Source organism: Rhea pennata, chromosome 11 (genome assembly GCF_028389875.1).
Source record: "Rhea pennata isolate bPtePen1 chromosome 11, bPtePen1.pri, whole genome shotgun sequence".
In the NCBI taxonomy this organism is placed as follows: domain Eukaryota; kingdom Metazoa; phylum Chordata; class Aves; order Rheiformes; family Rheidae; genus Rhea; species Rhea pennata.
In genome coordinates, this window is record NC_084673.1 from 3834520 (window position 1) to 3852183 (window position 17664).

At 64.7% G+C, this 17664-nt stretch overlaps 3 protein-coding genes across 7 annotated transcripts; all 3 read left to right on the forward strand.

Moving 5' to 3' along the window:
• The first annotated feature begins 795 nt into the window (after nucleotides 1-795).
• SNX12 (sorting nexin 12) lies at nucleotides 796-5349 on the forward strand. The gene is made up of 4 exons (XM_062584952.1): nucleotides 796-1003; nucleotides 2541-2636; nucleotides 2852-2976; nucleotides 3580-5349. The coding sequence occupies exons 1-4, from the start codon at nucleotides 839-841 to the stop codon at nucleotides 3680-3682; spliced, it is 489 nt and encodes a 162-aa protein (XP_062440936.1). The 5' UTR covers nucleotides 796-838; the 3' UTR covers nucleotides 3683-5349.
• A 228-nt stretch (nucleotides 5350-5577) lies between these two features.
• Nucleotides 5578-7611, forward strand: LOC134145443 (collagen alpha-2(I) chain-like). 2 transcript variants are annotated; one of them, XM_062584947.1, is made up of 6 exons: nucleotides 5578-5989; nucleotides 6338-6466; nucleotides 6703-6845; nucleotides 7048-7120; nucleotides 7239-7310; nucleotides 7438-7611. In XM_062584947.1, exons 1-6 carry the CDS (start codon nucleotides 5590-5592, stop codon nucleotides 7491-7493), a joined length of 873 nt encoding a protein of 290 aa, XP_062440931.1. In that variant the 5' UTR covers nucleotides 5578-5589; the 3' UTR covers nucleotides 7494-7611. The 2 variants fall into 2 exon arrangements, with proteins under 2 accessions (XP_062440931.1, XP_062440932.1); XM_062584948.1 differs by lacking the exon at nucleotides 6338-6466.
• Nucleotides 7612-9309: 1698 nt separating this feature from the next.
• On the forward strand, nucleotides 9310-17161 carry SLC7A3 (solute carrier family 7 member 3). 4 transcript variants are annotated; one of them, XM_062584938.1, is made up of 13 exons: nucleotides 9310-9545; nucleotides 10972-11385; nucleotides 11674-11832; nucleotides 11906-12086; nucleotides 12170-12282; nucleotides 12510-12732; nucleotides 12810-12949; nucleotides 13029-13131; nucleotides 13220-13434; nucleotides 13515-13681; nucleotides 13939-14047; nucleotides 14141-14270; nucleotides 15523-17161. In XM_062584938.1, the coding sequence occupies exons 2-13, from the start codon at nucleotides 11016-11018 to the stop codon at nucleotides 15683-15685; spliced, it is 2073 nt and encodes a 690-aa protein (XP_062440922.1). In that variant the 5' UTR covers nucleotides 9310-9545; nucleotides 10972-11015; the 3' UTR covers nucleotides 15686-17161. The 4 variants fall into 4 exon arrangements, with proteins under 4 accessions (XP_062440922.1, XP_062440926.1, XP_062440925.1 ...); XM_062584941.1 differs by lacking the exon at nucleotides 9310-9545 and adding an exon at nucleotides 9867-10715; XM_062584942.1 differs by lacking the exon at nucleotides 15523-17161 and having other exon boundaries at nucleotides 14141-14861.
• The last annotated feature ends 503 nt before the right edge of the window (nucleotides 17162-17664 follow it).

The window sequence follows — 17664 nt, forward strand, 5'->3', positions numbered from 1 at the left end:
ACTACAACTCCCGGCACCGCCCGCGGCCGAGGGGACGGAGGGAGCGAGGCACCGCCCCGAATGGCGAGCGTGGCAGGCAGCGCGCCGAGCCGACTACACCTCCCAGCGGGCCCCGCGCCGGCCGCGCTTACATAACGGCGGCCCCGCCCCCGCCGAGCTGCCCAGCGCGCTCCCTCCCTCTGCGCTGTTCCCGGCACCGCCCCGCGCCCGAGGGCTGACCCCAGCCGCGCTGCGGCCCTAATGGCCGAGCTCCGGGTCTGCGGCTCCCTCAGCCGTGTTGTCCCCTCGCGGCTTCCGGCCTGCCCTGCCGGGAGCCTGCCTGCCTGCTTCTTCTTCGCTCCCCTGCGCTGCAGCCGCCCGCGCCCCCTTCCCCCTAGCCGGGCGGCGCGCCAGGGCTGGCAACCAGGTTCCGGGGCTGCAGCACCCAGCGCCCGGGGTTGGCGCAGCCCAGGACGCTGTATAGCGGAGGCCTTGAGGCTCCTGTACGCTGTGCCCCGGCTCTAAGCACCGCTTCCAGCACGGCTGGCTCGGCCCTGGGCTCTGCGCGGCCCCTCGAGTAGGGGTCCCAGCCGGCGCGGCGCAGGTGGTGCGGGGCCGTGGCGAGGGCCACCCCCCTCACCCCCGGCTGCAGGTTCCGGGGCGGCGGCTCCGCTCGCCCCGCGCTCTGTATAAGCGCCGTTATTTTGCAGGCGGCGGGCGGGGCCGGCGGGCGGCGGCGGCCCCGGACCCTGGATATGCAGCGCTGTTTTGCAGGCGGCGGGCGGGCGGCGGCGCGGCAGGCGCGGGCGGGGCCGCGGGGCTGCGGTAGCGGCGGGGCGGCGGCGGCGGCGGCGGCACCATGTCGGAGGCGGCGGTGGCTGACACCCGGCGCCTCAACGCCAAGCCGCAGGACCTGACGGACGCGTACGGGCCGCCCAGCAACTTCCTCGAGATCGACATCTTCAACCCGCAGACCGTGGGCATGGGCCGCGCCAGATACACCAGCTACGAGCTCCGCATGCGGGTGCGGCCCGCGGCGCGGCCTCTGCGGGCCCCGCCGCCGTGCAGGCCGCGGCGGCGGGGGAGGCCCGCGGCGGGCCCGGGGCCGGCCCCGGGGCGGGGGGGGAGGGGGCGCGCCCGGGGCGGCGGTGCCCGGGGCGGCCCGTCTCCTGCCGCGCTGCGCTGAGGTGCAGGGGGAGGCCCGGCCCGGTGGGGCTGGCGCCTCGCCTGCGGCTCCGCAGGGGGCGAGGGCTCAAGGTCGGAGCGCCCCGCAGGAGCCCTTCTCCGTGCGGGGAGCGCTGGCTGCGCCCCCTCGGCGGGCTGGCGCTCCCGGCCCTCGGGACGCTGCTGAGCCGCGGGGGTGGGGGTGAGCGCGCAGCTGTGCTGCCAGCAGGGAAGGGAAGCCCGCTGCGGGTACCTTGGGCCCGGGCCGCAGCACGCTCTGGCCACCCTCTCTGAGTAAACTTGTTCCCTTTGCAAAGAGCGCACAGCAGGCTCGGCGCTTCTCACGGGGTTCTGGGCCTTAGCGGAGCTGGGGTGGTGGCTTCTTCAAGGATCTGCTGAAGCAAGTAAAGCTGAGCTTCCCCTGAAACAAGCTGCCACCAGTGTGTGTTACGATACTGGCATTGGCTTCTGTTTCATGGCATGATTTAACTGATGAGTCCCTGCTGCCTTTCAGAGGAGGACTGGGTATTTACTTTCTTTTCTGTCCTGATACTTGATTTCCTTCAGCCTGCCAGTGTCTGGCAGATGGCAACGAGAATCTCTTAATCTTCCTGAGACTAGCTCTTGCACAGATACTCTAAAAGAAACTGGTTTTATTTTGCAGACCTGATGAGAATATAGTTATATATGTGGCAGCCACACCTGTGCGCATCTAGTGCTCACTGGTCAGAAGGTTCTGCTGCCTTAGTTCCTTGAGTGTTTTGGGCTGTATAATTGGTAATGCGAAGGTGAAGTTACTGGAGCTTTCAGGCTTCAAACTCTGGTGTGGGGGGAAGAAGGGAGGAGAACCACTGCAAGTTGCTATCGTGGCACAGGCCAGATATGAAAAAGATGCCTTTTCATTTGGATAGTCAGTGTGCTCTGTAGAGAAGATTATAGCACAAGGTCTGGCCTTGGACAGTTGCTGGGACAAGATTTCCTCCCTTAGTTCTTCCATGGAAACAGCAATGTCAGATGGGAGGTTCTTTAGCACTGCAAGCTGCTATGAAGCTTTCTTGAACACCAATTCAAAATGGAGTGAACTCTTTGGGGAGAGAGAAAGAGCCTTTTCTGTAGTGTGAGCCCTGGTTCCAGTGCATGCCCCTGGGAGGGGGTGTGTTCCTGAAATAGTGACTTGAGAGGGAATGAAAGGCTCGCTCCAAGTAGTCTGGCAAGTGCTTGCTTGATTTTGAAGGGCTTCAATACTTATGTCCTGAATAATGGAGCTGGGTGTTCTCGTGATGCATCCTTCTCAGGGGGCTTGGCTTTCTAAATGCAGCTTCAGCTTCCAATTACATCTTGAAATACTATCTGGCTTCCAAACTAACCTGCAAATTAACTACTTCTCTTCGTTACAGACAAACCTCCCCATCTTCAAATTGAAGGAGTCATGTGTGAGGAGAAGATACAGTGACTTTGAATGGCTGAAGAATGAGCTGGAGCGAGACAGTAAGGTGAGGCCTAGCTTGGACCTGTTCCTGCAATGAACAGGAACATACGAGAACAGTTGAGGCAGTGATCATGTCTTACCCAGAGGAGAGGCTGTGGTGGGCTGCTGCTCAGGCTTGAACTCTGGACATACGACGGTGCTAGAGATGAGTGTCACAAAGTGAAGGATACAGTCTTGCAGGAGGCAGTTCTGCTAACGGAGGTGATTCTGTGCTTTCAGATTGTAGTACCACCACTGCCTGGAAAAGCTTTGAAACGACAGCTTCCATTCCGAGGGGACGAAGGCATCTTTGAGGAGTCCTTCATTGAGGAGCGGAGACAGGGACTAGAACAATTTATTAACAAGTAAGCTTGATGTTCTGGGCTTACTGTTTGCCTGCCCTCCTGGCAGTGCCAGCAAGAGGGTTGTGGGTTGAGCAGGAAGGAATCTTGATCTGCTGTGTGCAAGTGCCATTTTGAAGGATGGTGCCTGCGGCTAGGTAATGAAGTCACATTTTTAAAGGAAGTCCTGCCTTGAGTGTAGACTGTATTCAGTGCTCTATTCTGAGAGTGAAATGAGTATTAGCAGATAAGTTGTGCTGCACAGACTGACTGACTGAGTAGTATTGTTTTAGGACACTCATGACATGCCACAGAGCTTGTCAGCGGAGGGATTACTCTGTGATCAAGCATCTCTTGTTGGCCATGTTACACACTGATCCAGTGCCCTTGGCCTGACTCCATTATGACTGTTTCAAGGTTGCAGTTTGATGTTGAAAAGCACAAGTCCCTGAGCTTGTTCCCCTTGGCCTGGTGAGGTGTCCAAGGCTGTGGAGAGATCATGAAATTTTTTGCCTGGAGTTGGTCCTTTTTAGTGAGGTTTGCCTTATTCACTACTTGCTTTATTACTTGCTGCTGTGGGGGCCTTTATAGTGACTGTGCTAACCTCCACTTCTGATTTTCTTCCAGAATTGCTGGACACCCACTGGCACAGAATGAGCGCTGCTTACATATGTTCCTGCAGGAGGAGACTATTGATAGGAATTACGTCCCAGGAAAAGTGCGCCAGTAGGAGCACCTGGCACTGTCTTCCTCCATTCCACCTTCCCTCCTGCAAAAATGACATTTATTTTTACACTAAATCTGTCTCTTCTGAACCAGCTTTTCCTCTCTTGAACCTCCCAGTTTGTTCAGTATTTTCCTCTTTTGTAACTGGCAGCAGTCTGTTCTACTGGGCTGTGGTCTTGGCCTAAAGGTATGAAGATTTATGCAAGTGAATGTGTTGTCCTGCACCTAGCGTCAGGTGTGAATAAGTGTGGAGCAGGAGCTTGCTTATGGCATTACGATGTATGAGCTGCCTCTCTCCCTGTACAGAAAGGTGTGAGATGACCTTCACTCCCCTGTCCATGCAGCCCCAAGCATCTCTGCAGGAGACTCTGAAGAATAGCAATTGTCATGTTGGTCAGAGGTTGCATCAAGTATTAGCGTTTTAGTAAGGCTTATCCAAAACAGCGAGTAGGTACCTGGGTGTGTTGGTCCCTCGTCCACCCCATTCACCCTGCATGAACCCCCTGTTCTTCACTGTTTGGAAGTGCTGAGGTCCAAGACTTTCTCTAGCCCTGCTCTCAGCCTCCTGCATTACAGGCCTCTTTGGTGTATCAGTGTTAATCCCCCTCCTTTCTAATGTGCTGCTGGCAGCTTGGGGGGTTTCCACAACATGTGCTCTCCTGATGCTCTGCCTGAGCAGTTTGGTGTATGGACGCTGGGATAGCCTGGGCTATGGCAGCGTGTGCTGTGATGCCTTGCCTGGGGTTTAAAAATGCCAATGTGTGGTGGCACTTCCAGCAGCACCCTGTTCAGCTGAGCTTTGGTGACCTTCTCCTGCACCCCAGCTGCTGAGGGAGGGAGACTGGTCTGACTGAGGAAGAACAGAGGAAGGCTAGTGGGGCACTGTGGTAGTGTGCAGCGGGGATGACAGCTGCTGGCAGAGGAGCCTAGCACTCAGAGCTAGGGTGAGACTGAGACCACCTCTCCAGAAAGGGATGGCAGAAAGTGCTAGGTCAGTGTTGGATTAGATGCTTGCTTGTGTAACAGGATAAGGACTGATCATCCTTTCTTTTCCCCTGTCCTGTGATGAGCTAGGCAGTTACTTATGTTGAAGGGAAGACACAAGACTAGTCAAGGAGCTGTTTGGAGCGTGAGAGGGACCACTGGGCTGTGACCTGCTGCACTACAACTGCCCTTTGGAGACTCCTCCAGCTTTCGCAACTGCAAAAAGTGAGGTTCAGCCTCTGCTCTGGGATTCATTAGGTCGATGTTAGCAGCTGACTGGTTTGTAAACACTTGATCGTTTTGGGGCAGCACAGTTGAGCCTGTCCTGGAGTGTAGGTCTACAGGGACTGACCTGCTCCTACCAAGCATGTCCCCTCGGGCCTTGGCAACGTCTCGTGGGTTTTCTGGCAAGGAACTGGTGCCCGTGGGTGAGAGGTGGGCCTGAGAAGGCTATGTCGCTAAAACCGGGAGAGAACTGCTCCGGGGGCTGGCTCGGCCTGGGGACAGCTGCCAGGGTGGCGTGGGGGGCCAGGCTGCCGGACACTTGCAAGGGGCTTGGCCGGGCGAGCTCCTGCCGCGGGCCCCTCATCCTGTGTATCCCGCTGCGGGGCTGTAATCCACCAAGCTGTCTACACCCTGTCCAGTGTAACGTCCCAGTTCCGTTCGCATTAAACCACTGTGAAGCCAGTCTCTGCCTCGTCCTGGGTCTGCGGGGAAAAGGGAGGGGAGGGGGGCGCTGCGGCGGGGGAGGGCGCCGGGGGCAGGAGGCTGCGGCTCGGCCTCCGCGCGGCAGGGGGCGCTGCGGCAGGGGGCGGGGCCGCCGCCCGGGGAAGGGGGCGGGGTGGCGAGAGGGGGCGGGGCCAGGGAAGGGGGGCGGGGTCGCAGGAGGGGTCGCCCCGCCCCGGCCCGGAGCGCGGCGGCGGCGGGATGCGGCGGACGGGACGGTCGCCGTCGGGGCCCGGCTCGCCGGGCTGCCCCGACCTGCTGCGGCACGTGGGCGGCCCGCGGTCGCCGCTCTCGCCGCTCTTCCTCAGTTTCTTCGAGGAGGAGTGCCGCGCCATCGCCAACCGCCTGCGCCTCGCCGCCGCTGCCGCCGGGGGGCCGGGCCTTTCCCCGGGGCCCGGCGGGGAGGGTGCGCCGTGGCTGGAGGCGGGGCCGGTCATTTCCACGCTGCTGCCGGGGAATGGCGTGGCCGGAGCTGGTGCCCCCGGCCCGGCTGCGGCCCCCCGTGGCCTCCCGCGGCCAGCGGGGGCCTCCACGGGTGCGGAGCCCCCGCGGGCCGCCGAGGGTCCCGGTGCGCCGGGGAGCAGGCTGCCCGCGCTGCCAGGTGAGCCGCGGCGGCGAGCGGGGCCTCGAGCGGGGGCCGTTTCCCCCCGGGGGCCGCCGGCGCCGCGCTCGCCCGCGGGCGCCAGGCTGAAGCTGGCGCGGGCCGCCAAGCCCGGGCTCCGGCGTCCGGGTGGGACGCCGCAGCCGGCCGCCGCTCCCGAGGGCTCCAGAGGCCCCGGACGCGCCGCGGGAAGGGGAGTCCCTGCGAGCGGCGCAGGTGGGAGCTCGGGAGACCTGCCGAGGGCTCGACGCCCGCCGGGAGGCTGCTGCCCGCGGCCTGGCCCGGCCCCGACGCGCGGCAGCCGCCGGCGCTTCGGAGCGGCAGCGTCTCGCGTTCTTCCCGCCGCAGCCGCCGCCGTCGAGGCCGGGGGTCCCGGCCGGCCCTCTCGGAGGCTTTCTACAGCGATTCCCGTCGCGGCTTCTCGCTCCCGGCTGCGACTGCCAGGAAAAGTGGCTTCCCCCAAGCGCTTTTGCCTGGGTAAGGGCGAGCGTGGGAGGGAGCCGCGAGCCGCCGCCCCGGAGCAGAGGGTCCGGGCGGGGCTGCGCGGCTGCAGAGCCCAAGGGTGATGGCGAGGAGAGGACGGGAGGGGGCAGCGTGTGCCCGAGGACGGCAACGAAACGCCGAGGCCGCGGGAAGCCCCTCCGGCGCGGGGTGCTGCCAGGGCGCTTCGTGAGCCGGGCTCGATGCTCTTCGCTTCCCGGACCCCGCTTCAGGCTCGGCCCCTCGGCAGCTGGCCCGCGACGCGACCCGAAGGCCGAAGGCTGACGGCGGCAGCGAGGGACGGCAGGCTGCGGCGCGGGCTGCCCCGGGGGCCCGTGAGCAGCACGGCTGCGGGGATGCGGCTGCTGCTGAGCAGGTAGGAGCCGGTGTGTCCTGGCACCGCTGCGCAGGGCTTGGGCCAGGGACACCGCGGACGGGAGGTGACCAGGTGAGCAGAGAGCCTGGGACTGCCGGTTTCTGTGCTGGTGTTTGAGCTGGCCGGGCTCTGGGCGACTGGAGGGGGGTGTGTGTCGGGGGGGGGAGCAGCACCCCTGCAGCTCCCTGCTCGCTGCTGCCAGCCCGCAGGTGCTCGGCTGTGCCAGGAGCTGGAGCGTGTTCAGAGTGAGCTGGAGCGAGTGAAGAGCGAGCTCGGTACGTGGGGCTGGGGTGTTCGGTAGGGGGGCGCGCATGCCGTGCAGGCGTAATGCCCCCAGCGCCCGCCGCGCCGGCGGCACCCGGCCGAGCGGCGCCGACTGCCCTGTGCACCCAGCTGCGAGAGTGGCCCAGTGCGAAGCCTATCGGCGCACCATCTCCCGCCTGCGGGCTCAGCTCCGAGCAGCAGGTACGTGCGGGCCCCCGCGCGGGCCCTGGGGCTGCTCCGGCGTCCCGGGAGAGGGCCAGAGCGCGCGGCCTTCCCCCGCGGTAAGGCAGGGCAGCAGCCGCGCTCTGGCGCTGCGCTTGTTCCCCAGGAGCGTGGCCCCAAGGTGCGCCGGGGGACGGGACCGGTGTCTCAGGAAGGGACTGACCGCAGCGGCTTGTCCAGGCACCCGAGCGAGCTGCTGTGCACTGGCAGCATTTGCAGAGCTGCTGAGCGAATGGAACTTTTTAACTCCTTATATACAAAATAAAGGTCTCTCTTTGCAGCGTGGCTCGCTGTCCCCCGGGATCGGGCTTTCCGGAGGGCCGGGCAGCGAGGGCAGGTCTGCGCCTGGCTGCGGCTGCGCGGAGGAGCCTTGCTGGGAGGAGGTGGGTGCTGGTGCAGGGCCGAGGCCGGCGCGGAAGCAGGGCTTTCCCTGGATGTCGCTCTGCCTGCGGCGCTGGACACGTTGCCTGCTCCGAGTGATCCCTCTGCCTGGCCCTTCGCTGCGGGGGGGGGGGTACGGGCTGCAGGGCCCCGCTGTCCGCAGCAGGTTGGCGCAGGCGCCTCGTCCCGCTGCCTTGCGTCGGTGAATCCTGCTGTTCCGAGCAAGCAGCGCCCTGGGGCCGGGCCGCGGAGAGCGGTGTCTTCCTGTATCCCTCTGTCCCAGGCTTGCTTATTTGGCTGCTGCCGAGCGCCGCAGGCAACGCTCCTCTTCCAGGCGTTCCCGGCTGGCCACGCTGCGGTGCTCCCTGCTCCATCTCCCGCCCTGGCAGACCGTGGGGCTCGAGAGCTGCTTTGGATCCGCTTCTGTGGGGCGTTTGGCCCCATCTCCGGACCGCAGCTACATCCTACCCGTGTGCCTGCATAACCCGCCCATAGCGCCAGCTCCGCAGCCGGCCCTGCCGCTCCTTGCCCCGCTGTGGCTCCTGGTGGGACGTGCGCTGGGCCCCCGCCTGCTCCGCGCTGCTGCACGGCGGAAAGAGCGTGGGGCTGGGAGGTGGGGACAGGGCCTGCGGAGCCCGCTGCAGGGCGGGGTGCGAAGGAGGAAACTCCTGGGCGGAGACGGCGAGGGGAAGGTGACGGAATTCCTCGTGAGCTTCCTTCCTTACTTCCCGGCAGAGCGCGCGGGGCTGGAGCGCACGAGGAGCCTCCGCGTCACAGCCTGGCAGCGCCTTCCGCAGGATGCTGCCGCGTCCTTTCCGTCGCTTCGAGCTCGTAATGCCGGCCCGGGCTCTGCGCGGGAAGCCCGCTGCCGCCGGAGCGGAGCGGAGGCTCGCCTGTGCCGGCACGCAGCTGGCTCGCCGCCCGCCCTCGCCCTGCCTCCGAGCGGGCTGCTGGGCGCGGGGGGGGGGGGGTCCGGGTTGCATCAGGAGCAGGTTCCTGCAAGGCCGGTCTCGGCCTGCGTGCCGCCTCGTGACTCGCTCCCGCTCCGGGCCCTCCGCGAGGGGAAGCTGCTTCAACGCCAGGCGCTTTCGCCGAGGCCACTGGCTGCCGGCACGGAGAGCTGCCTGTTGCTCGCGGAGTTTCTCTGTGTTGCGAGCGGTGAGGATGCAGCCCGGCGCCCGCTCCCTGCCGAGCGCGAGGAGCGGCTGGGGCCGAGCTCCGGCCCGCCGTGGGGGCAGCCTGCTCCTGCCCACGGTGCCCCAGCCTCGCTCCGAGCCCACGGAGAGCTGAGCCCGTGGGAGGGCCGTGGGAGAACCGGGAAACCTCTCCCTGCTCGGCCTTTCCCCGGGCGGGGGGGGGGGGGGGGAGCGTGGCTCATGCCGCTGTTTGCGCTTCCCCGTGGCTTTGGCTTGGGATGCGGGGGGGGGGGGGGGGTCGCAGCGGGAGCACTGCCCGGGGGCCGAGCCGTCGTTCCGAGATGCGATCTACCAAAACCATATATGTGCATATATATATATATATATATATATATATATATACACAGAGAGAGAGAGTCGAGCGCGCCGCGGCGGGCGGAGGCGCCGCCGGCGGGGGCGGCCCGGCCCGGCCCGGCCCCGGGAGGGCGCGGGGCGGGGGCCGAGCACCAGCGGCGGTTTCGGGAGCCCGTAGAAGAGCGCGGTCCGGGCGGGCGGAGCCTCATCGCCCTCCTATTCCGGCGGCGGCGGCGGCGTGAGCGGAGCGGAGCGGGACCGAACCACGCGGGACCAGACCGGACCGGACCAGCCGAACCGCGCCGAGCCGAGCCGAGCCGAGCCGAGCCGAGCCACGCCGCCGGTGAGTGGCGGCGGGCGCTGCTTCCCTACTGGCGCAACCGGTGCGGCTCTTGCATCAGCCGCACGTGGCCGCCCGGGGCCCCGCGCCCGGCTCCGGGCCCCGCGCCCGCCCCGGGGCCCCGCGCCCGCCCCGGGGCCTCGCGCCCGGCTCCGGGCCCCGCGCCCGCCCCGGGGCCCCGCGCCCGCGCCGCCCGCGGGGGTGCCCGCCCGGCCCGTGGCGCCGGGGCCGGGGCCCGCCGCGATGCCGCCGCCGGCAGCCCCGACCCCGACCGGTGGCTTCACGCCGCGGCCCCGGCGCGGGGCTGCTGCCGCCGGCGCGGGGCTGGCGGTGGTTTGGGGGCTTCCGCCAGCCTGGCGGCCCGGCTCCCGCGGGGATCCCGCGCCAGGTGTCAGGAAGCGGAAGAGCAGCGCGGGGGAACAGCGGGAGCCCTCCTGGCGGGGCGGCTTGGCCGCAGCGAGGGTGCCGGTGCGGGGACGCTTGTTTTCTTGAAACCTGGCAAAAAATCCGACCCGAGCTGGGGGGTTCATCGCGCTTTTGCTCCGGGCTGAGGCCGAAGCGGGAGAGGCCGGCTCAGGTGGAGGATTCCTCAGAAACGAGGTGGTTTGCTGCCCCGGGGAAGCAGCCGAGCTGGCAGCTACCAAAGCGACCCCAGCAATCCCCCCGCTCTGGATCGCGAGCTCCTGCTGGCGTGTTTTCGTGCTGATGTGTACAACGCGACAGGTTATCGGCGCTGCTACGGGCACCTGGCTGAAACGGCCCCTTTCCCGGCTGCCAGGCAGGAGGAGGAAATAGCTGTCGGGAAGAGCACGCCAGTGCCGACAGGCAGCAGTGCCAGGCTGATGCCGAGCTGCTCCATGGCATCGCTAGCGGGATTGCGACCAGCGCTCCCGGGAGCCCGCCGGCACGCAGGAACGGGGGCCCCGAGGGCCGGCATCGGGTGCAGCGCCGATGCTGGAGGCGAAGGAGGGCTTGCTGCGTCCCAGTGACTCAGCCCGCTGAATCCTCCTCGCCGGCGGCTGCAGGAACGCTTTGTCCGCCCGCCACGGCCTCTGCGCGCGCCCACGCGCCGGGATGCGCCAGCAGCCGAGTTTGGGCTTGGGGATCGCCAGGCTGCCAGAGGAGCGGGGAGTTGCTCCGAGACAGCGGGCGAGCGCTGGGACGTGCCCCAGGGTGCGGACCATACACACAGCGTTTGTGCAACCGGCCCGGGCGGATGGGACCGTGCAGCGCCCCGGGTGGGACGGAGCAAGCCGAGCAGCTCTGCCCTGCTGGGGTGGCCCTGGCTCGGTGCTGATGGGGCAGCCGTGAGCAGCTCCTGCTCCTCTGGGCTGGCAGTGGTGTCACCACTCACGTCCCGGTCCCTGGGTCCTGCTGCCTGTGGCCTGAGCTCTGCACAGGATGCCTAATTTCCTGCTCTTGTGGTCAGTTCTCTTCTAGAGGTTTTGAGCAGCTGGGCACCACCCTCAAGAGATGTTTGGGGAAAAAATGACTAGTGTTGGGAAGAAGCTGCTCCGCCGGCGGGTGCTGGATCTGAGCTCCGAGGAGACACGTTTCGCTCGCTGCCTCTCCACGCTGGACCTGATCGCTCTGGGGGTGGGCAGCACCCTGGGGGCTGGTGTGTATGTGCTGGCAGGGGAGGTGGCCAAGGAGATGGCTGGTCCCTCCATCATCCTCTGCTTCCTGGTGGCTGCGCTCTCCTCGGTACTGGCCGGACTCTGCTATGCTGAATTTGGGGCACGTGTCCCCAAGACAGGCTCAGCCTACCTCTACAGCTACGTCACCGTGGGTGAGATCTGGGCTTTCACCACCGGCTGGAACCTCATCCTCTCCTACGTGATAGGTATGTGGCACTGTTGGAGCTGGAGGGGGCTAGTGGGATGGCCCAGGACCTGCTGGGCAGGATGTTGGTGGCACATTCCCGTGGTGTCCTGGTGAGTGGCATGGGGGTGGCAGTGGGCACGCACCTGGGGCTATGCTGGGGGCAGTGCTCGGTGCAGCAAGGGCTCAGTGTGGGGTGGATGCTCTTGGCTCTGGTAGGTTGGGGCTGAGGTGGGGCAGACACATGGGATGGGGTCTCACCAGGACCAGGCCCACATCTGGGCTGATGTGCAGCTTTGCTGTTTGCCAGGCACGGCCAGCGTGGCCCGTGCATGGAGTGCAGCCTTTGACAACATCATCGGCAACCACATCACCACCTTCTTCACGAACAAGACCATGCTGCACCTGCCGGGGGTGCTAGCCGAGCGCCCTGACTTCTTTGCCGTGATCCTCATCGGACTGCTCACAGGTGTGTATGTGGGAACGGGGCCGTGGGGAGGCCATGTGGCCAGTGCAGCCCTGCTCACGTCCTCCGCCCCCAGTGCTGCTGGCTTTCGGCGTCAGCGAGTCTGCCCTGGTGAACAAGATCTTCACGGCGGTCAACCTGGTAGTGCTGAGCTTCGTCATCATCGCCGGCTTTGTGAAGGGAGACATCAAGAACTGGCAGCTCACAGAGGAGGACTACCTCAACCACTCATACCTGAACATGCCGGAGGATGCCAGGTGAGGAGAGCCGACGTGCCAGGCCGGGTCCCGTCCCCTGGAGGTGCCCCGCAGTGGTGGTGACCACGGTTTCTTCCTTGCAGGAGAGAGGCCTTTGGCTCGGGCGGGTTCGTCCCCTTTGGACTGGAAGGGATCCTGAAGGGTGCTGCCACGTGCTTTTATGCCTTCGTGGGGTTCGACTGCATCGCCACCACGGGTAAGGGCTTCGGGAGCGGGCGGCGGGGCAGCTCCCTGGGAGCCCGCGGGGATGGATGCCGTCCCGAGCCCGGTGCTCGCTGCGTGCACGCGGGCTTGGGCCAGGAATAGCTGAATGTGGCCGGGCGCTGGACCCGCCGGGCGTGCGGAGCCCGCCGTGGGGCTGCGAAGCCCACGGGCGCCCCACGCGCCAGGCTGGGACCCACGGCGCCGCTCGCCTCCGCGCAGGGGAGGAGGCCAGGAACCCGCAGCGCTCCATCCCCATCGGCATCATCGCGTCCCTCCTCATCTGCTTCGTGGCCTATTTCGGCGTCTCGGCGGCGCTGACCCTCATGGTGCCCTACTTCCTCCTCAACAAGGAGAGCCCGCTGCCCGAGGCCTTCAAGGCGGTGGGCTGGGAGCCGGCGCGCTATGCCGTCGCCGTCGGCTCGCTCTGCGCCCTCTCCACCAGGTAGGGCTGGTCCCGGCCCGCGGCAGCGCCGCCGGCCCGCGCCGGGCGCGTGCTGAGCCCTCTCCTCCCCGCCGCAGCTTGCTGGGCTCCATGTTCCCCATGCCCCGCGTGATCTACGCCATGGCGGAGGACGGGCTGCTCCTCAAGAGGCTCGCCACGATCAACAGCCGCACGAAGACGCCTCTGTTGGCCACCATCATCTCGGGGTTCCTCGCCGGTAAGGCTCCCCCTCGGCCGCCCCGGGGCCGGGCTCCCGGCCCGGCGAGCCGCGCTCACGCCGTGCGTCCTCCTTGCAGCCCTGATGGCCTTCCTGTTTGACCTGAAGGACCTGGTGGACCTCATGTCCATCGGCACGCTGCTGGCCTACTCGCTGGTGGCGGTGTGCGTGCTCATCCTCCGGTGAGTGGCCCATCCACCCCGCGTGCACGCGCGCCGGGGCGGCTCCACGCCGAGCCGAGCTGAGCGGGTCGGGCCGGGCTCCGCTCAGGTACCAAGCCGGGCAGCTGAACTCGCCGAAGGCCGTGGAGGTGCTGCAGCTGCGCGGGGACGAGGAGGAGAGGGCGGTCATGAACCCGGCCGTCCCCGCCGCGTCCGGCAGCGAGCGGGAAGAGAAGCTGTCGGCAGCGGCGCTCTTCAGCCCATCCTCGGACACCCCCACGGCGCTCTCGGGGCGCGTGGTCTGCGTGTGCGTCTCCATCCTCGGTGAGTGCTGGCTCGGCCCGCGGGAGCCGCCGGCGGGGAGCAGCCGTCGCCGCGGGCCGCGAGCGCCTCCTCTCTTGCAGCCGCGCTGATCACCGTCGTCTGCGTGGTGCTGACGGTCAAGGTGGACGCGCTGAAGGCCGCCAGCGCGGGCTCCGTGGCGGGGCTCGCGCTGCTCCTCGTCGCTCTGCTCGTCCCCACCGTCATCGTTTGGAGGCAGCCGCAGAGCAGCGCGCGGTTGAACTTCAAGGTGAGCGCGGCCGCCGCGCGCCGGCGGTCCTCGCCGCCCACCCCGGGCACCCCCGGCCGGGCGCGGGCTCTGACGCCTTGCTGGGTCCGCTGAGACTTTCGTCTGGGACGGTCCAGGGCCTGGAGCAGCCGCTCTCCGAGGTGCGGTCCCGGCGGCGGCGGTGGCCGGGCGCTCTCCGTGCCGCGGCGCAGGTGGGGTCCGGCCGCGGCCAGGAGCGCCCCGGGCTCGGCTGACGCGGCACCTCTTGTCCCTTGCAGGTACCTTTCCTCCCGCTCCTGCCGCTCTTCAGCATGTTCGTTAACATCCTGCTCATGGTACAGCTCAGCGCCGGCACCTGGGTGCGCTTTGCCGTCTGGATGGCGGTGGGTAGGTGTCGCTGCCCCCGGCCCGCCGGGCGCGAGCTTCCCCCCGGGCTGCCAGCCTGCGGCGGCCCGTGGCATTGCGGCGGCTCTCTTGCAGGTTTCTTGATTTACTTCGGCTACGGGATTCGGGAAAGTGCGGAAGGGAAAAAAGCGAGGGAACCCCACGCCGCGGTCGAGAAACCTCCGTGCCGTCCTGGATCGGACTCGAGCCCCGGGGCTGCGGTGGTGTGAGCCGCTCGCGCGGGACTCTGCGGACCTCTGCCAGTATCCCTGCTCCGGGACGCGACCGCGCGGCGAGCGAGTCCCCGAGCCTCTCCTGACCGCGGAGCCTGCTCGGGCACCGCCGTTTGCCCTGCTGGAGCGGCGGCTGCAGAGACGAGCCCCCGGCGCGGGTGGCCCGGGGCTGGTCTCCGCACTCCCCGCCGCCAAGGGCCGGTGGCCGCCGCTGTGCAACCTGCTCTCCAAAATGCTGCTTCGCCCACCCGCAGGAGGCCCTGTGCATCAGTGCAGCTGTATTTATTTTGCCTGTCCGTGTGGCTGCAATCAGCTCCGGGTGTTTGAGAAAGGCCAGGAGTCCCCCAGAGAGGCCGGCAGCAACGCGCCCCGGGCCCGCCGGCGGCGCAGAGCTCCGCCGAGCCAGACGTTTTGAGCCCCGCGCTGCCCCGACCCCTGTGCTAGGCATGAGCATCTCGCTCTGGTACCCGTGAAAACGTCAGCAGCGTAACTGCATCGGTGTCCAAACTCGTACGCCTTTGTGTAATTGGTGTTTTAATGTCAACTTTTATACCTATTAAACTAAGTGGTTTTTAAGCACTGGGCTCTCTTGCTCCTGCTGCAGCTTGTTTTCGCGCTCGCGCTTGCTGGCAGCCCGGGATTGGGAGCGGCACAGCTGGAGGGGTGGGAGGTGCCGGGGCAGGGCGATCCCGGCACCCACAAAGCTGCCGCCGGCACCCGGGCGCCAGCACCACAGAGCTCCATCCTGGCGGCTTGGGCAGCGGCTCGCAGAGGAAGCGTGGCCGGGAGCTGCGCCACGTCCGTGCAAGGAGATGACTTCCCAGATTCTGCTCTGATCTAATTCAGCCCTGAGAGATTATTTTACAAAATAAACTAATTTAGGGCAGATGGATCTTGCCTGGATTTGGCATCACTCCTTGTTTACTGGCAGACAAGTAGGGTCACGGTGCGGTCGGCAGCGAGGCCCCCGCGCCGTCCCTGCTGCTCGGCCCCCGGGGATGCAGTGGCAAGCAGCAAGCTCGTGGTTCAGTGCTCTCTCTGCCCCTTGCAAAAGCAAGTGGTGGCCCGATCCACAGTGGAGTTGTGGCAGACTGAGTTTGCAATCAGGTAAAATGATCAGTCTAGCAGAGCCAGAGACTGAACCGGCGCCCTCCAAATGCGCTGCCTTGCCCTCGCTGCTCCATGATGCCAAATGCTTTCATGCGGGCTAGACCTGGAGTTAAGACACCACTTTCTTCCCTGCAGGAGCTGTCACCTCATTCTGCAGTCGGCAGGTACCATCAAATCCTCCTCCTCCTCCTCCCAACAGGTGACTGGCGCGGAGGCTGTGGATGGGTGGGACCTGGAATTTGAGGAATCCACCCTGGGGCAGACAGAGGAGACTCATCTGCTCGGGATATTCCTGTAGTGGTGCTGGGTTGGGATCACTGGCCAAAAGACCAAAGCCTGCGCTGAGCTAGATGGCCATCTCTTGATAGCTGCGCAGCTCCAGGCAGGTCCTGACCCTGCTGCTTTCTGTGGCAGCAGCTTAAGTATGAACCTACTTGGTAGCTGGCGTAAGGCCATACGCATCTGATAATCCTCCCAGCCTCAAGCTGCAGCTCGTGGCTGGCCCGCCAATCGGGCAAGCCTCGCTGGCTCCTTGCTTTGCCTTTGCAGGTCTGGCAGGATGACCCCTGCCAGGTGGTCGCTGTGCTCTTGCTCTCCTTTCTTTGCAGTGCTGCAGCTGGTGACCTGATTCCTGCTCTTGTTCCCCAGTCCACGCTGCAGCCAGCCAAACCGCGGCTCTCGGTGCAGCCCGTCCTGGAGCTGATGACATGCTGTGATGAAGCTTGTGCTCAGCAGGAGGCTGCTTCGGTCCCGCAGGGTTCCCAAGAGGCTCTCTCTTACGAGGCAGTGTTTGCCAGCAGCACCCATACCTCCACCACAGTGGCCTGGAGATGAGATGGCAGAGGTGGGGTGTGCGGCACGAGACTTATTACAGGATCAAACCAGAGCCTTTCTCTTCCCCTCTCCAGTGCAGAAAAGCTTTGGGAGTGTGGTGTTCCCAAACAAGCGAGGCAGAGGGGTATGAGGAGGAGCAGAGCCCTTCTGCTGAGCGAGGAGGAGGGAAAGGATGCCTGCACCATTTCCCAGCAAACTTCTACACTGTTAAACTTGATTCTGTCCTCTAGCACAGAGGAACATGCTCTACAGATCAAAAGGGATCCAGAGGGAGAAAGACTCACTAGAGACAAAGTCCTGATGCCTTGGAAAGCCCGGAGGGTTTAAGCTCCCTTGGTGGTGCTAGCGTGAGCTCAGCATCAGGGTTCTTTGCAGAAAGACCTTAGCTGTCAGCCAGCAAGAGTGGCCTCCGCTTGCCGCACATTGCCGTTAATAACTCGGGGAGGCAGCCACATGCTTGCTGCTGAGCCGTACTGAATTTCTCTTGGGTCTCATCAAGTCTCTAGGTTTGCTGGCTGCACTGCCTGGCTTGGCACTGGCTCTGTGCTGCGAGGACAGAGCCTCTTCTAACCTCTGTGCGCTGATGAAAGGTGCCTGAAAGGCTGCCCTGAACCTGAGTCCTGCGGGCACAGGGTGTGCCACAGCAAGGCGCTGGGGCCAGGGCACGAGGGGTTGCTCTAGGACGCTGGCTGTCACTGCTGCCTGATCACGCTTCGGGCAAGGACACCTCTTCTGGCGGATAAAAGGTGGTGTGATATGCCGCAGCACGGACCACCTGGCAGCTCCCACCACTGTGTGAACTGTCTCATCAATTTTTGGTTGTTTGGGATTGTATTCTAGAGGGAAGGGACTTTGACATTTACCATGGCTGTAGTACTCCAGATGGATCCTTTTATGTTAATATACAGATTTGAATAAAAGTGACACAAATCTCTGTTTGCAAAGGTCATATATGAAAGGGAACGGTGCATAGCTCACCAACCCTGGTTTGGGACTTGCTGAAGGAGGTATTTTTTTCTCAGACTGAAGATAATGGGACACTGCATCGCTCCTTGTTTACCTCTGTGTTAAGCTGAAATCTTTGCATCTTCTACAGAGGCAGCAACAGACTGATGCCTTCTCCAGTAATAAAACAGTCCAGGCACCCAGACTGAACAGACTTCCGCCCACTGTCACGTACATAGGACTGAGATGCTCAACAGGCCATACTAGGCTCTTCCAGGAGCACATTGAAGGTTCGCCTTATATATCCTTACTCAAGGGACTCCTGCTAATCCTACAGTATACTGGGGGATATCATTCCCCATCTTCCTCACACTTTCTTTTCTCTTGCTATGTTTGCCTATGAAATATTCTCTCTGCAACTCACGTCCTTCTCAAAGCATGTTACGTTGATACTGCTTTGCCAGGCCGGACAGACGACTGCTTGTATTTTTCCCTCTT